This window comes from Acipenser ruthenus, chromosome 17 (genome assembly GCF_902713425.1).
Source record: "Acipenser ruthenus chromosome 17, fAciRut3.2 maternal haplotype, whole genome shotgun sequence".
Classification (NCBI taxonomy): domain Eukaryota; kingdom Metazoa; phylum Chordata; class Actinopteri; order Acipenseriformes; family Acipenseridae; genus Acipenser; species Acipenser ruthenus.
In genome coordinates, this window is record NC_081205.1 from 23,201,721 (window position 1) to 23,223,504 (window position 21,784).

General features: G+C 37.3%; 2 protein-coding genes and 1 long non-coding RNA gene across 7 annotated transcripts in view; 1 reads left to right on the forward strand and 2 right to left on the reverse strand.

Moving 5' to 3' along the window:
• The window catches only part of LOC117422876 (probable cationic amino acid transporter), a 29,630-nt gene extending 20,857 nt beyond the window's left edge, over window positions 1-8,773 (forward strand). For all 3 annotated transcript variants that reach the window (XM_034038083.3, XM_034038084.3, XM_034038085.3), the window contains exons 5-8: window positions 330-476; window positions 4,243-4,451; window positions 4,943-5,820; window positions 8,429-8,773. In XM_034038083.3, the coding sequence (XP_033893974.2) occupies window positions 330-476; window positions 4,243-4,451; window positions 4,943-5,820; window positions 8,429-8,769 (1,575 nt within the window). In that variant the 3' untranslated portion in view covers window positions 8,770-8,773. The remainder of the gene's footprint in view (window positions 1-329; window positions 477-4,242; window positions 4,452-4,942; window positions 5,821-8,428) is intronic.
• A 745-nt stretch (window positions 8,774-9,518) lies between these two features.
• Window positions 9,519-10,371, reverse strand: LOC131697965 (uncharacterized). The gene is made up of 3 exons (XR_009307585.1): window positions 10,172-10,371; window positions 9,749-9,828; window positions 9,519-9,632 (listed from the first exon to the last, which is right to left on the reverse strand). It is a non-coding gene; the product is annotated as an uncharacterized LOC131697965 (long non-coding RNA).
• A 7,567-nt stretch (window positions 10,372-17,938) lies between these two features.
• Window positions 17,939-21,378, reverse strand: LOC117423718 (claudin-11-like). 3 transcript variants are annotated; one of them, XM_058990141.1, is made up of 4 exons: window positions 21,201-21,378; window positions 20,853-21,057; window positions 19,765-19,929; window positions 17,939-19,131 (listed from the first exon to the last, which is right to left on the reverse strand). In XM_058990141.1, the coding sequence occupies exons 2-4, from the start codon at window positions 21,055-21,057 to the stop codon at window positions 18,887-18,889; spliced, it is 615 nt and encodes a 204-aa protein (XP_058846124.1). In that variant the 5' UTR covers window positions 21,201-21,378; the 3' UTR covers window positions 17,939-18,886. The 3 variants fall into 3 exon arrangements, with proteins under 3 accessions (XP_058846124.1, XP_033895725.2, XP_058846125.1); XM_034039834.2 differs by having other exon boundaries at window positions 20,853-21,378; XM_058990142.1 differs by lacking the exons at window positions 20,853-21,057; window positions 21,201-21,378 and adding an exon at window positions 20,329-20,473.
• Window positions 21,379-21,784: the final 406 nt, after the last annotated feature.

Below are 21,784 nucleotides of genomic sequence, written 5' to 3' on the forward strand. Positions count from 1 at the left end.
TGACTTAATTTGACAGATTTAAAATTGTTATTGATAATTGCACTTTGTTACAGAATGTGGTATTTCATAGTAAAAGCATAGTAAAGTAGAAGCACAAAGAGAGTGAAAGCATAGTATGGCAATGGCAAGGCAAGGTAAAATACTAATGTGTATTATAAAAATCTAATTTGCTGTTGTTGTGCTATAGTGTTGTGCATTGGTAAAAAAACAAAACAAAACAAAAAAAAAGAATGTTTAATCATGGTAAAGCACAAGGAAATGCTCACCTGCTAAAATGACTGTGGTAAACTAAACATACACTAATCCAGTCACCTCTCTCTTTTTATCAGGTTCTACAAGGGGCAGCCACCTGCTTCTATGCCTTTATCGGTTTTGATATCATCGCTACCACAGGAGAAGAAGCTAAGAATCCCAACACTTCCATTCCGTACGCAATCACTGCCTCGCTTGTGACCTGCCTCACTGCATACGTCTCTGTGAGTAGCAGACCAACTGCTTTTAAATTGCACACTGTTCATGCTAGGGCAATAATAATAATAATAATAATAATAATAATAATAATAATAATAATAATAATAATAATATAACCTTTATACCAGAGGTGCCATTGCACACACCAAGCTGGAGATGCTTTCTGATAGAAATGTTGTCCTCATTCATAATAAGATTTTACAGTGTGACTGTTGATCCTGGATCAACATATGGTTTAGCCAATCACCTCGCTGCAGCAGGCCATAAACCGATGATGTCACTATCTAGTTCATTTTAAGGGGTTCTGAGCTGCTGTAAGCCTATGGCTTGTGAAATATCATAACTTTTTTATTTTTATAACATTTTGAGGTATTTATTATAATATAAGAAAAATAATAAATGAAATGTACAATGTAAGAACTGTGTCAATTAGTAATGAATTGGCATCTCATCCCATTGAATTGAATGGAAAAGCAAGGGCTGGACACAAAACACAAACCATAAGGTTCAAAGACCAACATTTTTGCCACTCAACTAAAGATGTCTTATGGTGACATCAGTATTATTAGCTCATCAGCCGCAAGGAGAAGATTCATTACAATCCCCCCCCCGAAAGAACCACTAGCTGTTTGTAGTGTAATGTACATTAATGCTAGCAAGAGTAATGGCTGTGGCAGCATCACTGTTTTATGTGTGCTGTTGTACACGTGAACCTTTAAATATACCAACAGTTTCATGAATATCAAACTTTATTAAATCTGTCAGAACAGACTTCAACAATACATTCTTTAAATAACTCATGAGTTATAGCTTTGTACAGTAGGGCCGTATGTCGCTAGGCTCTTGTGTAGCAAACAGGACTGGTGATTAATCTACCGAAATCGTTTGCATTAATTATGAGTTCAAAGCAAATTAAAAATAAATGTTATATCTTAGAGGAAGATCAACGGGTGGCATGGTTCAGGTTTCAAGCTAGAAAACAACACCTAAATATTTCTTTATACTGGGTCATTGTGCATTCTGTGCACAAAGTCCTTTTAAATTCTTAATAACTAAGGGTTTAAAATTAAATGAGAATGGCAGCCACACTGAAGTTCCTGCTTCTTGTTTCCATGGTTACAGTTCAAAGCAGCAGACTGAAAGGGCACTGTACGAGAGAACGACAGAACACCAGTGCCATGCCTGTTTAAGTCAAGTAGTCTATTATTTGATATTTGTTTACATTGAACTGTATTTTCCATCTATGTGGTCCTGTTGCTTAAAAATCCTATTTTAAGTCTTCTGTTGTGGATTCTTTAACTTGTCTAGTGATGTTGCATGAGCAAAGGATGGGTGCCAATAAGGGAGGCTTTAAAATGTTTGTTTTTGTCTGTTGATAGCAGTAAGGTCAAGGTGCCTTGCACCACTCGCTAGAATCCAGGACTGGATAAAATAAGTTTGTTTGCAACAAAGGGTATCAACACTCAGGATTTATTCACCAAAATATTTGTAACTTTTATTTGTGCAACATCAAGATTAAAAAGTGAACAAGTCAAATCAAGTTAGCAATGAAAAAGAGTGCAATACACCTATTTTATGTTCTCTGCACTTGTTATTAATTATTTAATTACTACATCACTATATCTAAAGCAAATCAATCACAGTATCAATTATCCAATGTTAAATATTTTCTAACCTAAGTTCTATTTGATTTTATTCAATTGTGCACCAAGAGTAATCAAATATTTATAAATATCAATCCCTCATTTATTTAATATTAAATCATTTCTTATGATCTATTGATAGTAAACAATATGCTCTTCATAGAAAAAAAATCACCTGCTGGTTGTCAATTGCTCTTTTATGTAGTATTAAATCTACAATTTGACTAGGCATCCATGAGTTGAATGGGAAAACGACATCTGAAAATGTCATCAATGGATACAATACAGGTTTTCAGTCAGCATGACCTGCTTTAACAGACACAGTGTTATTCATGGAGTATCTCCAAATCAGACCTCAATATTATGCTTTTTTTCTGTAGCGCTAATATACAGTACAGTGCTACAGAAAAACTAGACAAGCATGTAAATTTAGTACAATTTATTTCTCAAGCCAGTCTTGTTTCTATCATGGGGATTTTTTTCTGTGAGTTTTTTCACGCAAATGCCCTTGCCTGTAACTCCCACACGGAAACTAAATTCAGAGCAGTAATACCTTAAAATGTCAAGTGTGACCTTCCCTTCCAGAATGGTTATCCTCTATCTAACTGGGCCTTTCCAGGTGTTTCCCCATTCGATCCCTTTAAATAATTTGATTTTATACTGAAATGGGATAGGCGATATCTTCTCCTTGCCAGTGGTGTCCACAAGCAGCTGGTTGAGACGAAGCCACAAGGAGCTGAAGTAGTTTGATCCAAGGGTCACAGTCAGTCAGTCAGGGGTGTCAGCTGTTATAACTGACCACACAGATACAGGGCATTCGATTCCACGTATCTATTCATCCAGGAACAATAGTATAATGGTGTCCTGGAAAGACTGCAGCAGTATGTACTCTACCATCCAACAAGTAATGGGACAGATGAATAAATCCAGAATGAATAGGCATGGGGCATGTATTGTCAATTTGACCCCCACTCTGGCCCTATGCACACAAAATATATTGGTATCTCTGAATTGATCATTGCACAACAGCCCACATTTTCAATTTTAATATATTTTATTTATATTGCGCCTTCCATACCACAGTGACAATAATAATAATAATAATAATAATAATAATAATAATAATAATAATAATAATAATAATAATAATAATAAAAGATATTGAAGAAAACAGGAAATTAATAAGAATGATAAAACACAAAATTACAAAAATAAGCATATTAAATATATATAAACAATAATAATATTTGTAAGTCAGGTTAAAAAGGATAAACTATAAAAGTAAGTCTTTAATCTTGACTTAAAAATATTGACCGAAGCAGCATCTCTAATAGAACAGAGCAAAGAGTTCCACAATCCGGGGGCATTATAACAAAATGCACTTTCTCTAAACCTGTGAACAAATTGATCATTACATTGTTATGCATGTATTTAAAGATGCCTCACTGAGATGGATACCAAGGCATTTAGTAAGTCTGACTGAGGAACAGCGTGCTGCACCCAAAATCAATTATAGTCACCCGACAGTAAACGCTTAACAATACATCATCTTTTTAAAGAAAGTACACCAACCCACTGTGACAGAAGAGAGCTTGGAATAAAATCCAAAAAGATTTTGTTGTGGGACCATGTGAGAATTCCAGGTTCACGCTAGAATTGAACATTCCTCTGACAGGCAAGGCTTTCCCGGGAACTTGTTTTTAATTCCAACTATACTGTAAATTCCATAATCTTTCCAGCCTAATCCTCCAACCTCACAGAGCAGCTGAACAGATGGTGTCCCATGGAACAATTACAGGTCTTGAAAAGCACAAAATGAACCACATTAAGGGACTATTGCATTTAGAGTGTTGGACTACAGAGGTTGGACAAAGCATTTGAAATGCCTTTTAAGACACGTAGGGTTTAGCATCACCATGACAGTGATAAAATTCCTTCTTTAATTCTTTTAGAGAGGTTGAGAGTGGGAATCTAGAATGTGGCCCTTGTGGCATTAGTTGAGACCCTACAAATATTGTACCATATGAACTACTTTCCCATGCAAGCTTCTGTTTTTGCATCACTTGGTTGTCCACAGAAAAGGTCCATGCGTGCATGTCAGCTTTTCATTCTCTCTCCCCATGTGCAGGTGAGTGTGATTTTGACCCTGATGGTTCCCTACAATGACATTGATGCAGAGTCCCCTCTCATGGAGATGTTTGTGGTCCATGGATTTCACGCAGCCAAGTACATTGTGGCCATTGGCTCCATCGCTGGGTTGACTGTGAGTCTCCTAGGATCCCTCTTCCCCATGCCCAGGATCATTTACGCCATGGCTGGAGATGGTTTGCTCTTCAGGTGTGTCCAAAATCCACATCTACTGTCTTTGCAACCCGCCACTGCTTTACATATATTTTTCAAGCACCACACAGTAGCAACAGAAAGTCTACACTTGCTGCTTCTTGTACGATTTCCTGCGGTAAAGGTCACTTTTCATGGTAATAGTGTACCAGCAATTAAAGTACAAGAGAAGCAAATAGCAAAAATATATATTTATTACAAAGATTAGGGGGCCAGATAATGTTGCCAATTATAATAAATGATAAAATAAAATAGGTTGTCACTTATTTACCCTATGGTTTTCCAACCTCAACCAAGCAAAGGAATCCAGAAACAGTGGCACATTTTTGTTAAGAGGGATTAAAGTGCAATATTAATCTTTTCTTTTTTAATTAAATATCTTTTTCCCAAATCAAGTTACCCTTTACCTAAAAGGTAGATAACTACTAATTCACTGCAATTGCACTAAATTTAAAAAAAAAAAACCTAAGTGACTGTCTTTCCTGTAGGTTCCTGGCCCACGTGAGCAGCTACACAGAAACACCTGCTGTGGCCTGTGTCGTGTCCGGGTTCCTGGCCGCCCTGTTGGCCCTGCTGGTCAGCCTCAGGGACCTGATAGAGATGATGTCCATCGGGACCCTCCTAGCCTACACACTGGTGTCTGTGTGCGTCCTGCTGCTGCGCTACCAGCCAGAGAGCGACATCGATGGCTTTGTCAAGTTCCTCTCTGAGGAACACACCAAGAAGAAGGAAGGGATCCTAGCCGAGTGTGAGAAGGAGGCCTGCTCCCCAATGAGTGATGGGGAGGAGTATGGTGGGCCACCAAGCAACACTTGTGGGGCCAAAAACCTGCCATCCCTGGGAGACAATGAAATGTTGATTGGCAAGTCTGACAAAACCAACTACAACATCGATCATCCGAACTATGGCACCGTCGATATAACGTCGGGGATAGAGGCTGATGAATCAGAGAATATATACCTTATCAAGCTGAAGAAGCTGATTGGACCTCGCTACTATACCTTGAGGATTCGGCTAGGCCTGCCCAGTAAAATGGATCGGCCCACTGTTGCCACCGGCCGTATTGTCACCAATTGCGTCCTGCTGCTTTTCATCCTGAACGTCATCTTCTGCTCCTTCATCATCTTTGGATCCGACTACATCTCGGACCACAACTGGTGGGCTATTCTCCTGGTGGTCCTCATGGTTGTGCTGATCTGTGCCCTGGTCTTTGTCATCCTACAGCAGCCAGAGAATCCCAAGAAGCTCCCATACATGGCGCCATGTGTCCCCTTTGTACCAGTCTTCGCCATGCTGGTCAACATTTACCTAATGCTCAAGCTCTCTGGGATCACCTGGATCCGTTTTGCAGTCTGGTGCTTCATTGGTAAGTGGTGTGCACTTTATATGCATAGTTTTATTTTATAAGTAACATTGCGATTTTTGAGGATACCTAATTCTTTATATTTCTGTTACTAAATACTTTTATCACTACAATAATGTGTCATTGGTTCTGTAACAGTGGTTGCACAATGGCAGCTGCAGTGGTATGACACATTAATGGAATGGGGCCCTGTGGCAAAGTGGCTGATTGTGTATAGGTGCAGGAGTGATGCAGTGCGCAATGAACAAACAGAGAATTGTAATCCAGTTGTAAACGGGTTTTAATGATTATAATCCCGGTCTGGTGACCTAACAATAACTCTAGGCAACACACAACAATGTGTTATGCACTGGATATAAATCAACGGGTTACAGTCCCAAATAATAAATACATGTATCCTTTCCACAATGTACAAAACACAGTCACCAGTCCTGGGTGGGTGCTGTAGTGCTCGTGGTGGCACAGGCCCACAGTGGTAACTGTATCATATTCTGAGATACCAATGGTATTAATCAGTACTATGTTGCAATATCAGTACCAGGGCGCTACCATATCAGAACCACTGTGTAGTTTGGGTTTCCAATCCATTTCCTAATGTTTTGTAATTGTTCTAATACGAGTGTTTCTTTCTTCTGTTGCAGTGCTTATTTAGTTTTCTTTTCATGAATTCAGCTGGTGTCAAGATCTTTATGTTTTCGCTGCAACTATGTGGGGATCCAGTGCTGTACAATAGTCCATTATACCCTATGAGGAGAGCAGCTTTTTACACCTCTCACAACTGCAGGGACTTCGCCATTTCATTGGTGGTACTGTTAGGTTCTGACTCTGGATCAGTTGAACACTCCCCCCCGTGTGTGCAAGCTAGTCTAGCAGTTGTACATTCTTTGTTGTTTTGTTCTGAATATGAATTAGTTTAATTTAACATTTATAGAATACTAATGAAATTTGAAATAATGTTCTAATAAAACAGGCAAATTTGAGAAACATCTTAGTATCCAATAACAGTTCATGTTTTCTCCATCTCTATCATTTTTTTATTGATTTTTTGCTGTTGTTCTTATAATGACCAACCAATTGATTCTGTTGTAACAAATGTACCAGCAATTGATTACATTTAGAAAAGGGACATGGCAAACCAATTTCTTTCCAAACTAAGATCAAATCAATAATTCTCTTGAGGGGCACATTAGTGGATAGTGATTCATAAGGTTTGAATCTCTTTCTAATGTCATTTTGTAAAGCTCATTAATGAGCAGCTGCACTGACAAAGAATGAAATGTTCGTTCATTTTTATGTTTTTCATAGCAGCAACAGTCCATGGGAGAATTTTATTTTTTTAAAGTTGTTAATACAAATCAGGGGATGGACAAAAACCATTAGAAACATACCTGCCCTGCCACTGTAATTGGGTATAAGGCCACCATGGACAGCACTGATTCAACGTGACAAATCTGAATAATGTTCTGGGTCTTCCTCAGTAATTATTATTATTTATTTCTTAGCAGATGCCCTTATCCAGATATCACATTATTTTTACATACAATTACATTATTTTTTACATACAATTACCCATTTATACAGTTGGGTTTTTACCAGAGCAATCTAGGTAAAGTAGCTTGCTCAAGGGTACAGCAGCAGTGTCCCCCACCTGGGATTGAACCCACGACCCTCCGGTCAAGAGTCCAGAGCCCTGACCTCTACTCCACACTGCTCCACATTACAGCCTATAATTCCTTCAGGCAAATATAAGAAGGCAGCAGTTACCTATATTAAATCTAAATGATGACATTGCCGCATGGTGCCTTGTTGAGTCTGACTTGGACCAAGAGATATGCAGTCCAAGACTTGTCCATTCAAACTTCCTCACAAGGAGGGGGAGTTCAACCAGCAGTATTCTTGTAAATATTACATTACATTACATTACATACCATCTCTCTTGCTTTCTTGTACTATACAATATTGTTCTTGTTAGAAGCCTAGACCATTCCAACCAAGTATAAACTGAACCAAATAAACTCCTGGAAAGGTCCTAAAGCACTTCATCATATCATCTGCCCTATGAAAGTGTAACTTGGTTCTAGTTACAAATATTAGTTATATTAATGAATGTATTCCTCTTGTTTTGAATCAATTTGTTTATAATTTTCTGTTGCCGTCATCACATCTTGTTGACTTTTTAAAACTCAGATGTTGAAAGTGTCTCTTTGGCCTCAAAGGGGCCTCAAAAGAGCTCTCAAATATGTCTCCTGCAACACTGCCCCTAGTGAATGTAAGAAATACATCAGAACAAATGTGGTATTTTGTATATCCAGTTGGGGGCAGGGTGTTGCAGGGGGGCAGGTTAATAGATACATTTGAGGCCACAGGGTTTTTAAATAGTCACCAGGATTTAATGAACGAAACAGAAATGACATGCAGTGTAAATCTAAACAAGAACAAGACTACATTAGTTTAGATGACGGTGACATTTCGTACCCATACCAAACTGCTCTTTAAACCTGGAATGGAACCGCAGGACCAGTTTGCCAACCTGTGCTTTCCATGTCCAAAAAGTGCCTCAGAATATGCATGCATTTGTTATCGACTCCCCCATGTGTGTGCTTTTTTGCAGGCATGCTGATCTACTTTGGTTACGGGATATGGAACAGCACGCTGGAGATCTGCGCCAGGGAAGAGATCTTTCAACAGAGTACTTATCAGCGCTATGACGGGGACGTGGATGATAGCTTCACTGCGGACGATGGCTTCGGCTACCCAGAGGAGGGGGGCGGCCAGCACCAGGACTGGGGTGCTCCGGAGGACCGTGGGTACCATTACCAGCAGCAGCAAGCCATGCCTGACAGTGTAGACAACAGGACCTCACACAGCAGTAAACCCAAAAGCAAAGGGAAATCTAGTCGGAATTCTGAAGCCCTGATCGCCAGTGACGAGCTAGATTACTCACCGGAGTAAGAATGTATTAGAATGTGTTTAATGTTAAAACAACCCTTGGGCTAGAACGTTTGCTTTTTTTATTTTGAAAGGTTTTTTTTATTTTATTTTATTATTTTTTTTCTATATATTTATTTAGATTTTTACAGACCTCAGGCCGTGTTCTATAGTTTAACAGTTTGAAGCTATTTGGAAAATCCGGGATTCAGTTTACCCACACAAAATTCATAGCCCAATAATCGCAGAAAATGTCATTGTTAGTGTTAGCTCAATTTCCAACAAACTGCTGTATTGGTTTCCAGCCTGCATTTGGTTTAAAACATGAAAGTTCTGGAAAAGTTTTTACTTCAATTTATGGTTGACTAGAGAAAATACTGATGTAATGCATTGGCTCTCCGCAGTGACAGATGGGCCCATATAACTAGGCCATGTCTCTCATTAAAATGTTTGGAGTTTAATATCGAGACAGTTTTGAAAATGTATGGCATACTTCACTACCAGTACAGCTGTAATGTTAAAGCAGGAGTTGGGTATCTACTGAAAGCTGTTTCCTCTACTGGCATTACATGACATCTAGCCCAAGGGTGTGTGTGTAAACAAATAGTAACTGGTCTTTGCTTGCAATAGTGCCTTCATGAGTCGGTGTTGTGTGCATTAACCTTTCCCCTAATTATCCTCCAGAGATAGTTCTACTGTATCTGGGAAAAGGGACAGCTTTAAGGTGTTATTTTTCGACTGGGTTTGTGCATTTTATCTGTGGAGATGTACCTTACTGTTCTAAACCCTGTCCTTTGCAAGCAGCCTGAATTTGTGTATATTGAGAATAGTCTGATGTACAAGTCGAAGGGTGTGTAAAAGTTCAATGTGACTTGCTTGTATTTCTCCTACAAAAAAAAAAAAAAAAAAAAGCATGAATGGGAGTTCAATGGTTGCACTGAATGTTGGATGTGTCTTAATTTGCACCCCATCCTACAAGAAGTGCTTTTCAATAGCCACTCACCATCCTGTAGGGCAGTCTCCATTCCTTATTCCTAGGGGGGGCTACTATGTTCCAACTATGTCCATTTGTTTGTTCCCTTCCTGAAGTATTTTGATGTTGAAATGCATGTCAAAGCAAAAAGGGATACAGGAGATTTAGGGAATGGCCTCAATGTTCTTCCACGTTTTATTTTAGGTGTCTACACTTACATTAAACGGCAGATAATCAATTAAAGAGCCTTATCATTATTCAGATACCTCTGTAAGTAATTTTAATCACTTTAATTAATCCATGTTATTAATGATACTTGACAACAGTAAGTAAAGTCAAACATATTGATTATTGATAATACAGAAATACACAGTTATTGCAAATCTACTCCTAGACGGAATATTCTAGTCAGCTAGTTTAAAAACAATTACAGAATAGGTGCGCAGTATCTACCTGAACTGGGGGTTATTCTTTGAGGAACAGGAGTGAAGGATGTCCTCTTGAATCTCCCGAATAGCCCAAGAAATGTATCAAGGTTCAGTGTATTTATATGCTACAGCTTATGGTTAGGCCCTTATGTGTACAAAGCTAATTGGTTTTGTGTCTTGAACATTTATTGGTTAAGGAGTTGCTATGTTCCCATCACTACCACCCCATGCACTTCAAACATTTTATGTTCACTCTGCCACATAAACAACCTTGATAGGACCGGTTTTAGCCAGACCACTGGCTTGTTATTGTGGTCCACACCCTATGTACATGAACTTTCATAAACCTTATTTCAAACATACAATTTGACCCTTCACTTCCAGTAATAAGTGAGATTACATAACTGCTCATTATTGCTGGCACCTGTTGTAGTTACAGGTCTTGTGTTTACACAGCGTTTAATTCTCTGTCCAAAAAAGAAGGAATTAAGCTGTTTTCCTTTCTTTGAATATAATAATAACTGCATTTTGTCTGGGAGTGGTTTTCCTTTTTTAACATGGTTATTGCTTATAACAGATACAAAGAAAAACAAAATCTAAGTTGAAATTGTAACAGGGAATATTTTGTCAAAGCTGCAAATATAAATTTAAAACACTGAAGATATAAGAAAACTGGTAACCTGCTGTTAAATGTTACAGTATATTATTTTGGACTTGCTATATTACATTTATAACTGGGAAGTCAAGGCCAAGGCAGGGTTTGACTCGGCCTCTCATTGGCATTATTTGTGCTTGTATTGGCAAAACCACTTAAATTGGGCAATATACACCAGTATTTATCTGTTCTGTAGCATGGCAACCAAAAGAAGCATAAGGTAAACATGGCAAGTTAGGGTTCCCTGGAGCTGTTTAGGCCCCTTTTCAGAAAACAAGCCAGTTTGCTGACGGTGTTGAATAATGCATGGAAACACAAACTGTCTGTACTCAAAGAAATTAACACTATTTCAATAACTATTTTTGGCACTGTCTTTTTAGAACTGTTTGTGATTTTTGTCAAATGAGAGGTGAATTTGACTTCCACGCTGCAGTGAAAGGTGTTATTTTTTCTTCTAGAGCAGAGACATTCAGTATAATACAACTCTGCAACAGCTTTGGAATTATAATAAAGGCCCAACAGGCTGAATTGAAATACTGTATGGTATCGATGTGTTAAATTACGAACCTGCAAGACTATTTTGTTACAGTACGAAACAAGTGTTGTCACTATTGCTTTTACAGTCAGCTACTGTGTGTTTCTCTTATCTCTGAATGAAAACGTATCCAGAGCTACTTGTAAACTATCTTTCAGTCATTCCAGTTTCTTCAGTCTTTGTTTGAAAATGTTGAGATTGGCTTTTCTGCATATATATATATATATATATATATATATATATATATATATATATATATATATATATATATATATATATATATATATATATATATATATATATATATATATATATATTCTGCCGTGTATTTTGCAGTTCTGGTATGATGTTTCTGTATTAAGGTTTGTTTGTTTTTTCTTGTGTTTCCTTTGCTTTGGTACACTGTATAATGAGATATTGTGCAGTCTCATGCAACAATGAAATTATTTATTGCAGATACATAATAGAGTGACTCTTATTTTACCGTTGTTGTTTTGATGACAATATGTCATTACTTGCTTTCAAATAAATATTTCACAAAAAATGTATATTTAATAAAAGCACACAGCAAGTTTACTCTTGTCATTGGTGTATAATAGCAAGGGTTTCAAATCAGCAGTTCTTAGGTCTTCCTGAGGAGCAGTAGAGAGCAAGTTGAGGATACACAACCAAAACAAGCTCCCCTGTGGACCTGTGTTTTAATTTTTAAGGAACAAGGGATTCTATATTTATACATTTGTCCTTTACAATTGGAAATGCACAACAGGTTCTGTTAGCTGCAATCACATTTTGAAGTGTTTAGAGAAAACTCATTACTGTCTTCTGTGCTGATCCTATACCCACAATATCTTTTCAACAAAATCGTAGATTGCTTTAATACTGTTTGCTCATACCCTGGGTCATGAATCGACTATGGAATGAAATCAGATACCCCTTCAAACGTTTCTTGAGACTCTACTCAAACCGGAGAACTCCACAGCTCAACATCATGTCCTTAAGGCTCATTGCTATAACACTTCACCTTACCCACCATTCTGCTACTGTTTTGTTGTTACTGTTTACACAGGCTCAGCATAGTTGTTAGACGATTGTGTTGTTTGAATATGTCACAGGAGACAATTACAGTAAGCAATGAGTCTGTCCTAAACATTGCATGGTGTGAGGTTAGGTTTTAATACGTTCAGTGAACTCACAACAAAGTTCAATGAACTCACAATAATGTAGTAATTAGCTTGTGTCTACTGCTACATGGTAATGTATGGGTATGTGTTACATGGGGAGTTCCTCATTTTGAGAACCATGAGTGAACTATAATTTAGACGGCTGAAAATATCACAGTATTTGATTGCATCGCAGCAGGTCCCAGAGGGAAAATGTACTGCTTTCTCAGAGAAATAGTTGAGAATGTCTTATATATGCCTCAAATGAGGTGTATTTCAAACGAGACATAGTCCTGAAACATGATAAAGAGAAACAGAAATACTTAGAATGTTACCCATTTTCTGAAATATTTATTGTGTATTCCACAATATACAGAACAAAATGAACAAAAGTCTTTATCTGAATAATAATCAGTCGATTTCAGTGTGCCAAGTGCCACATTGGGATGCCAAGCAAACCATTCTTTTAATCAGGTTTCTCCATCTGTTTCTGTCCTGTGCCATCGTTCTTGCTTCACTTAGAGTGATGCCAGGTGTCTGCAGTTTTTTGCCATTAGCTCAGTCTCAAGTGGGCAGCTTAGTTTTCTTCTGCCCTCTGGATAGTCTAGGATAACATTGCACATGGAGTTTCTGTCTTTGTATAGCACATGTCCAAGCCAGTTCCATCATCTTAGTATAACTGTTCCCGCCACACACTTTATGTTGCACTGTTGGAGCAGCTCCTCAGTGCTGACTTTCATTGGCACATGATAGAGAGTATCTTTAAACAGTTTTTGTCTTTATTGAGATCAAGCTGCAGGGCATTGTCTATTACAATGTAGATAAGAATCTCTTCAGGTAAATTATGGAATATCCATTTTAAATGTGATAGAAACATTTTAGTAGCATTTAAAACAATTTAGTATCTCTTCTTTGTCTCAGTCTTTGTTTGAAATGTCCCTCTCTTGTTTCTCCAATAGCGAAAAAAAACATTTGCGGATTTAAATGAGAAGAAATCAAGATTGTCAAGTATCTCTGAAAAGTGAGAGATCGAGATGAGAAGCACACTTTCTTATTGGGATGATTCATATCAGGAAAACACTTCCCTATCTAAATAAAGTAAGATGCATAGCTAAACATACCACCACAGACATACAGAACCTCTCTTCTGTAATTCAAACTTGTGATGGAACAACACCATGGAACCAATGTTGGGATGTGGATGTTTAATTATATATACAGATAAAAAAAATCTAGTAAAATATGGAAAGGAAAAAAAGCATATTAAGAAATCTACCAATCTCATATTTATTTGGCATGGTAAAGCTTTCAAGTCCACAAGAAAGCAAATGTGTAGCTCTGCATGTCCTTCGAATGTATTTACAGAAGGTTATTTTTAAAGAGGCTAATTGCATTACTGAAGTTAATACAGGGTTCAGAAAACCACCAACAACAAAATAAAAATCTCTAACAAAAGTTACAGTCCTTGCTGAGCTTTTCACACTTTTTTTCTCATTTATTGACAATGAGTCAACGGCCCTATCACTCCTATTCCAGATCCCATCTCACCTGGGACAATGTGGCTGACACAGGCTGACACTATTTACACAGATACAGTTTTTACATCAACATTTAGAAATAATAAAACAAACTAAATAAATCCAATGACAGAAGTTCTGACTAGAAGCCTTTCTCAATGTCTTTGTTAAAGGGTACAATTGATACCTATTTGACCAACGCGCTTTTGTGTTTTGTTTTGTTTTTCCTTTGTGTTTGGGTGTATAACAACACAGATTAGTGTTCGTTGTATCGTAATGGGTGAGCTGTGTAATTAGACACAATCCAATTTATTATCAGTGGGTTTTTTTTGTTTTTTTTTTGTTTACCAGTATATCACATGCTGTCTCAGGATAACTGTGAGCAGTAATGAGTGTGAAAGAGGCATTTATAATTTCTGTCACAGACCAATTCTATCTGACAAGTATAGAATGTGTTGCAATTCAAATTGACAGTTTTCACACTCTGCTATCACACCTCTTTGGTTATTAAGATTTGTGCTTACAGACAAGCTTGAAGGGGCTTTTATCTCTTACACACACACAAAAAAAAAAACATGGCGTCATCTGTTCTCTGGTCGTCTGATCAGACCTGTATGACTTGCGTTGCCATGATATCAACTCTTGGGTTTTAAAGGCAAGGTCATTTCTTCCTGACATCAACAATACAAACCTAGTGACTTAGAGAGGTATTTTCAAATCTTGGTCATTCATACTTGGCGTAATTTACACTTGGAACGAGGGGGGCATGTCCCCCTCACTTTTTCAAAGATTTGGAAATGTCCCCCTCACATTGCAGGAGTACTAAAACCTTTATTTCACGATTATTTATTGGTGTAATCACTAGTCAGTATAGACGTCAACGGGAAGGAAAATGGGATCGGATCCAGGATCACTGGAGCCGGATCATGAGATGGTGTTTTACTAAATTATTATGCCAAATTTAAATATATCACACAGACTCACAGTTAACAATATTCCAGAAACTCATAATAAATAAAGAATTACCATAACGAACATTATCACATTCATCATAGTAAAGTTGAGTTCTTACCTGTAAACAGGAACACGTTTAAAGGTTGAAACTCATTGTCTGGAGCTTGGTGTTGTTTACATTAGGTTCAAGCTACATCTGCATATTTTAAGTGGATGGAAGCTGAACATACTTTATAAAAATACCCTTTCTTATACCAATACATGACTAGCATAATTTTAATAGCACAACTGTATTTATCTCAGGGATTTCATTTGTGGGGAAACCTGAAGGTTTCTAGAAATATATTTCAGTACTCTTCTATTTGACACACTCATCACTCATGACAACATTGTGCCAACAATTTATTGTTTTGAATGATTGTCGCAGGGATGTCTTTGGATTCTTTAAATTAGACATACAAGGGATGTAATGTTTTATTATACTTGTTTGTAACATATTTTATTATTTCAGATAGAATAATCTTCATGCATGCACCAGCTACAGAAACTGTCCCCACCACCCCCACCCCCTTTTGAAACCAAAGTTACGCCACTGTGGTCATTTGATTTTGAGTAACTGTAACTGTTTTTAATTTTAGGTATGAATACATATGTTTTCTATTTGTAGTTGAGCTTTAAACAGAAACAGAAACCATCTCCTGCTTATCACCAGGATTAGAGAAGATCTTGTGGTCTCCATGACCTCATAAGCCATTGTTTTAATCAGTGCTGTCCTAACTGCCATGGGAGCAGCTCTAAAAAAAAAAAATTAAAAAAATTCTAAAACAAATTGTGCAAACCTGCCGTATTATGATGCCCGCTGCTAAGTGGTTTGACTGTGAGTACTAATCACTGTATCAGGTAATCATTTTCCAGCTGCATAGCGCAGGAGCCCCGTCTAAATTGAATTCCATTGGTTTTGGTTTCATCCAGGGTTTGTTGGCCTGTCGTGACGGATGCCGAATGTGCTGGAGCACAAATAATCAATAAACAGATGGTGCTCGTCTTGGCTGCAATTGTTCTCAATCTCCACTGATTAAAAAAAAAAGATTATCCCTACTTAATGATGGTGAAGCTTTAGACCACAAACCTGTCAATCAGATGTTGGTCGTGAATTACAACATTTTGCTAATGGACTGAGCGTGGGTTACAGAGGCTAACCTTATCATTCATATCGAGCCACAAGTATTTCAATATGAGACGTTGCAGTATTCTAGTCCTATACCACCTCTGTAAAACAGCACTCTGGCATCAATGACCACATCACCTGCTTACAACAAAGGAACATGCCGATTTTCAACTCTCGCCCAACAGGACAAATAAAAGCAGGTAAAGTGAAGACACGAAAACAAATAGAAAACGCCTAACTACACACTCCATAACAGGTGATGTGGTCATTGATGCCAGAGTGCTGTTTTATTGTAACAAAGGATAAGGGCGTCTGCTAAGAAATAAATAATAATAATAATAATAATAATAACACTAAAATGTATTTATTTACTTTGGGGTTATTCTCTGTGTGTCATCTCTTCTCACATACTAGTTTTAAGTATTTTTCAAAGGTGTTGCCTATTAAACTCCATGTTTAAAATGTAAACCATGTAAACGTTTGCTATACATATTTATTATTATTATTATTATTATTATTATTATTATTATTATTATTATTATTATTATTATTAGCTACAGTTGGGTTTGGCAAGCACATTTCAAAAGGCTAGAAATCTTCTTCCCTTAGTGAAAACGTATTGTCCATTTCATTAAAAAATAGCGTTGGAACAAAAATAGACTCGTTGTATTAAAAGTTGAAAAAAAAATGCCTTTCCAATTCAGCTTCTATTGATTGAAAGCATGAACCCCTGTTATTTATTATTCCACAATAAGGTTTAAGAATTTCATTGCTATAAAAACAAGATCAGTCTGAAACATTGCATTCTGTGCACTGGCAGCCAAGCAAGTGGATACCATCATACTAATCCATGACTGCAAATGTCAATAGATGATCTCCAGAAATATAGAGAGGTACATTGTTAATCTAGCAGCCTTGGACACATCCAATTAAATTGGTGCCCATGAATTATGAAATTAAACCAACAGATAGCAGCATTGCCAAAATGAGCTGAGAAATAAGAGGCTGTACATAGCTCATGCAGACATGTCAAGTCTCACCATGAGACTAGCATGTTATCTCACTCTTTAGCATGTTATCTCACTCTTTCACGCATTCCTAAGCTTATCTCATGCATTATGAGTAAAATAAAATATTGTAGCATGCACAGGGGTAGGGGTCGAGACAGGTAGGTGACACAATCTAAACATGAAGACAAAAGCCCGATATCTGCTCCTGCAAGGTAGCCTGGCTCTTTTGTACCGCGGTATCGGTGCTATGCTTCAAAGTGGGAGGTCCCCAAAGACCAGATATGAGAGGCCCTGCCTTAAGCAACGACATAGCACACCAGCTAGAAAGTCTGACTCTTTGGCCAGGAAATCTCACTCTTTGGGGCTGGAAGTCTCACTCTTTGGGATAGTCAACCCTTGGCATCTGTGCTCATGACTAGCAAGCCTATTGACTGTGCTTGCTTTCTGATAAAGTAAAATACACATAAACATAAGCTATGGACAGATTTAATGTAGTAAACAAATATTTTATTGTAAGTTGAAAATAATTTCAACACTGCCGCTTTAACATGGAGTACTAATTGTGTATTCAGTTTAAGAATGAACGGCCTAACTGGCCCTATTCACAAACCTTTAAGGAATGTTTAGTTAAGGGTTGTTTTTTTTAAAAGCCCATTTAGATAAAAAGATGTTTATTCTAATTTATTCTAAAACTGTTTAACCTATGAAAAGTCTAGTGAATAGGCCTCATTTAAAAATACATACAGACAACATTTTCAAGTTCTATGTGAAACAATGAAAACACAGCAAAGTATAGGATTTTTTGTAACTTTAATTGCACATATACAATCTAAATATAGCTGTACATAACTCTTGAGAGTGATGTGTGTACATCTGATCAGCCACCATTCAAAAGAACTGCACTTGACCTCCCTCAGTTGATCCTTGCTTTCAACCTGAGAACAATTATAAACATTTCGTTTTGACAGGATCTATTGCAAACCTGGTTGCCAGAAACTCAAAAGTTGCATAGTAAAAAAGTGAATGGAATTGTATTTCTCTGTCATTTTTACATTGTATTGTACTGATTATAACTTCATTGAATTCTACTGTTGCGTAAGTAAGTTAGTATTTCTCCTGCCATAAGTGAAAATGATGTCACTCCATTGTTGCTTATAAATACTGTATGCAATTAATTTAAGTCCAAAAGAAATAATTATGAAACAACCCATATAAAAGTTTACCACAGTATTTTTGCATGGTATATTTGCTGTTTTACCATGCTTTCCCCATAGTTATGGCAATACATACATCGCTATTCTTTAAAATGCTTTCACTGTGCTTTATTACACTTTGCTATGCTTTTACTATGGCAAATGTTTAAGGAAGTCCACAAACTGTATGTCTGGTTTACCAGTAATGCAAAGTCACACCAGCGGTCAGTACTGTGTGTGTCCCCCTGTATGTTACTGTGAGGTCCTGGATCGGACTAAGAGGAATGGTATTTCACTCACAGTTCATGGTCGTGGAAACGCAGCTTTACGTTCTAGTTTTATGGAGGTTAAGGTGTTTCATTTGTTGTATATGCTGCAGGTATTCTTCACATGTGGATCAGAATATGCTGATCTCCTAAAGAAGGCACTGCAGAATCTTATGCTGATCAACAAATTCATAAGGGTTTTAACATAATATAGTTTTACAAAAATGTACAGTACTTTACACGTGACCCCAGAGGGCACAGTCTGTGTGATACAAACCACCTTCACACGTGGGCATTCTTGGCGTGGTTTGGGGAGGTTGATGGGGCCGCTCTTTGCTTGGAGTAGTAGAAGCGGTTCTCACTGTACTCAGGAGAGTCTCCAGAGCAGCAGCTGATCATTGAGCCTCCGAACAGGCAGAGCGCTGCGCCGATCCAGCCTGCATACAGAGAGTAGCCGAACGTCACCAAGCCTGAGTCACGGTGCGATGCGATCGGGAACCAGACAGTGGGTATAATGCTGCAGATAGCTGGAAGAAAAACAGACCAAATAATAGTTTCTTCAGAACTAGTTCTGATGCTTTTAAAACCCCAGACACCTCTTAAAGAGGTCATAACAAATATGTTCATGTTTGATTAGCATAATAACATTTTCATGAGTATGTTATAATTTTGATGTTGATATTCTAGTTTTAGAGACTTTATTTTATTTTTTTTTTACATTAAGTCCATTTTTTTTCTAGTACAACACAACAGTAAGGAACACACATGGTTTCCTGTTCCTGTTCATTTCCTGTGCTACATGTATTTAGTTAAACCTTATGTTAGTGTGACACTAATGAGAGGTAAGAAAATTTACAATTCATATATTAATTTAAAGAATATATACTTTTTTATTTATATTCTTAACAATGTAAATTAAAATGTGGATCTGGTCTCAGTAGGTCATGTAAAACAATAATGAAGTCTACAGCATTAAAACCAGGACAGTAAATTACTGAAAAAAAACTTTTTTTGTAGCGTTATCACCTTTATAATTTTTTTTTTTTTTTTTTTACCAAGCTTTCAGTCTATGTGTTTACCTTCCTGTGCCACAAGAAACAATTGTGGAATGGTTTGGATTGTTGCCACCAAAACTGGGTCGGTGCAGTCTGAGACCTTACCTATCAGTATAATAAGAACTCCTCCCCACACAGAACGTTTGTGTTTAATGGATTCTGGCTCGCTGCCCAGATTGATGCACGGTAGAGACATCATCACGAGGAGGATGGCAGGCAGCCCCAGGATAGAGGCTGAGATCATCAGGGCTCGAGACGTCTGGATGTAGGCTGGGGAAGATTTGAGAATGCTCTGTGTTTTCACTTTTAAAAACAACGTATTTTACTAACACAATCCGTGCAAAAATATAAAGAACACATTGCAGGTGTTGATACCATGAAAACGTCGTCCATCATTACCTACACCCACTGCATGTATAATAGAATAACATGTATACATAGTTTCATCAGAACCATGTCATTTTTATGATAAATGTAAATTATTCACATTGTAGCGATCTCGGTTAACGCATGACACAGAATTTAGCAATCCACACACAAGCAGAGCGGCGGGTGCGAACCCGGGTCCTCTAGCGCTAAAGCATAGCGCCTATACAGCTGTACAAGAGCCGGCTCCTTTACAGGTGCGTATATCGTTCTTATGTCTTTGTGTGTGGTTATGTCACCTACCAGCCCTGCTGCTACCTTTCTCCGTGCACGTTACCGATAATGCCGCGGTGTCACAGGTACTTCGAGTGGAGTCAATAATAATCAACATACAGAGATACAGGTTGATTAAACACACGCACGCACGCACGCACGCACGCACACGCACATTAGAGTGGAATATATATTTCGAACGACTTTGAAGTATATGTCCTTTTATATGTGTTCTCTCTGTTGAGGTTCCTAATGGTTAACAATGAATTGATAATATATTAACTTCTATATAATTTGAAACTGGTGCACAGAAAGTAAAACCAAATGTTAAATAATTAAATATAAATCTTACAAAATAAATTACAAACACACATTATTTACAAACTATACTTTAGACGCACAAAAAACAGTGTTAGCAAAACACATATTACTTTGTCAAATATATGTATTAGTAAAATATGTTAACCAAGCTATGAAATTAGTCACATTAGTGACTAATGCTAAATACACGTCTAACAATAATTAAACAATTATCTTGAGACACTTATATATACCTGGTAGTAAAAGTATATCGGTTAGCGACCGGCAGTGGTACAGATCAATGGACAGCACACAGTCTTCCCAGAGACCTTTAGTCCCCAGCTCGTCCATTTTCTTGCAGGTGGTAATATCGAACCTACAAGTCACGACCCACTCACTGGTGGCAGTCGCGATAATGATCCCAATCCATCCGAAACAGCTGAGCAAAAACCCTGACATCTGCAAACAGGTGGAAGCCATTGGAATGCACGTACAATTATCACCTTTAAAAAGTTTCTCGATGCAAATAATAAGAAGTATTATTAAAAACCTTTGAATATGTGGCTAAATCTAAATGTATGTAAATGAATAAGACAAATTACATTGCAAACCAGACTGTAGTAACGGTGATTTCACGGGATCCAAAAGAAGAAAAAAATGAACGGAATACCTCAACTGGGAATAAAACTTCACCGTTACTTTTAATACCCAATCGCTGATGAGGAAAACAAACTCTGAAAAACCCTGAGCCAATAGGATTGATGGGAGTTAAAGCGTGTATTGCAGTGATAACTTTCCAGAATTAAATGATACTATTTTTACATTTAGTGTATGTTTTCTTTATACTCCTCCTGTTGTGCCAATAGTAATTGATGTACCCCTTTTTCAGAGGCGAAAACTGAAAACGAGGTAAAAATAAGAGTTCAGAATCCCTGTAGAGTATATAATTACTGATTTTTTGCATGATTTATTCCTATGTTATGGTGTTCCTGTAAACGCATTATGCTTTGTGTGTGTGTTTATATATATATATATATATATATATATATATATATATATATATATATATATATATATATATATATATATGCAGGTAACCCCTGTAGCCTATAAGTAGCAATTATGATTGATTAATCAACCCATATTAAAAAATACGGAGGAAAATATTTTATAAAGAATAAAAACA

Bases quoted from the DNA above. Each gene is read 5' to 3' on its own strand.
- LOC117423718 (XM_034039834.2), bottom strand. From the start codon at position 21,078: ATGGCTTCCACCTGTTTGCAGATGTCAGGGTTTTTGCTCAGCTGTTTC. The intron at 19,930-20,852 runs GTATATATAAGT...AATCTTCCCCAG, and splicing joins CGATATACTTTTACTACCAG to CCTACATCCAGACGTCTCGA. The intron at 19,132-19,764 runs GTAAGGTCTCAG...TTTTTCTTCCAG, and splicing joins AGTTCTTATTATACTGATAG to CTATCTGCAGCATTATACCC.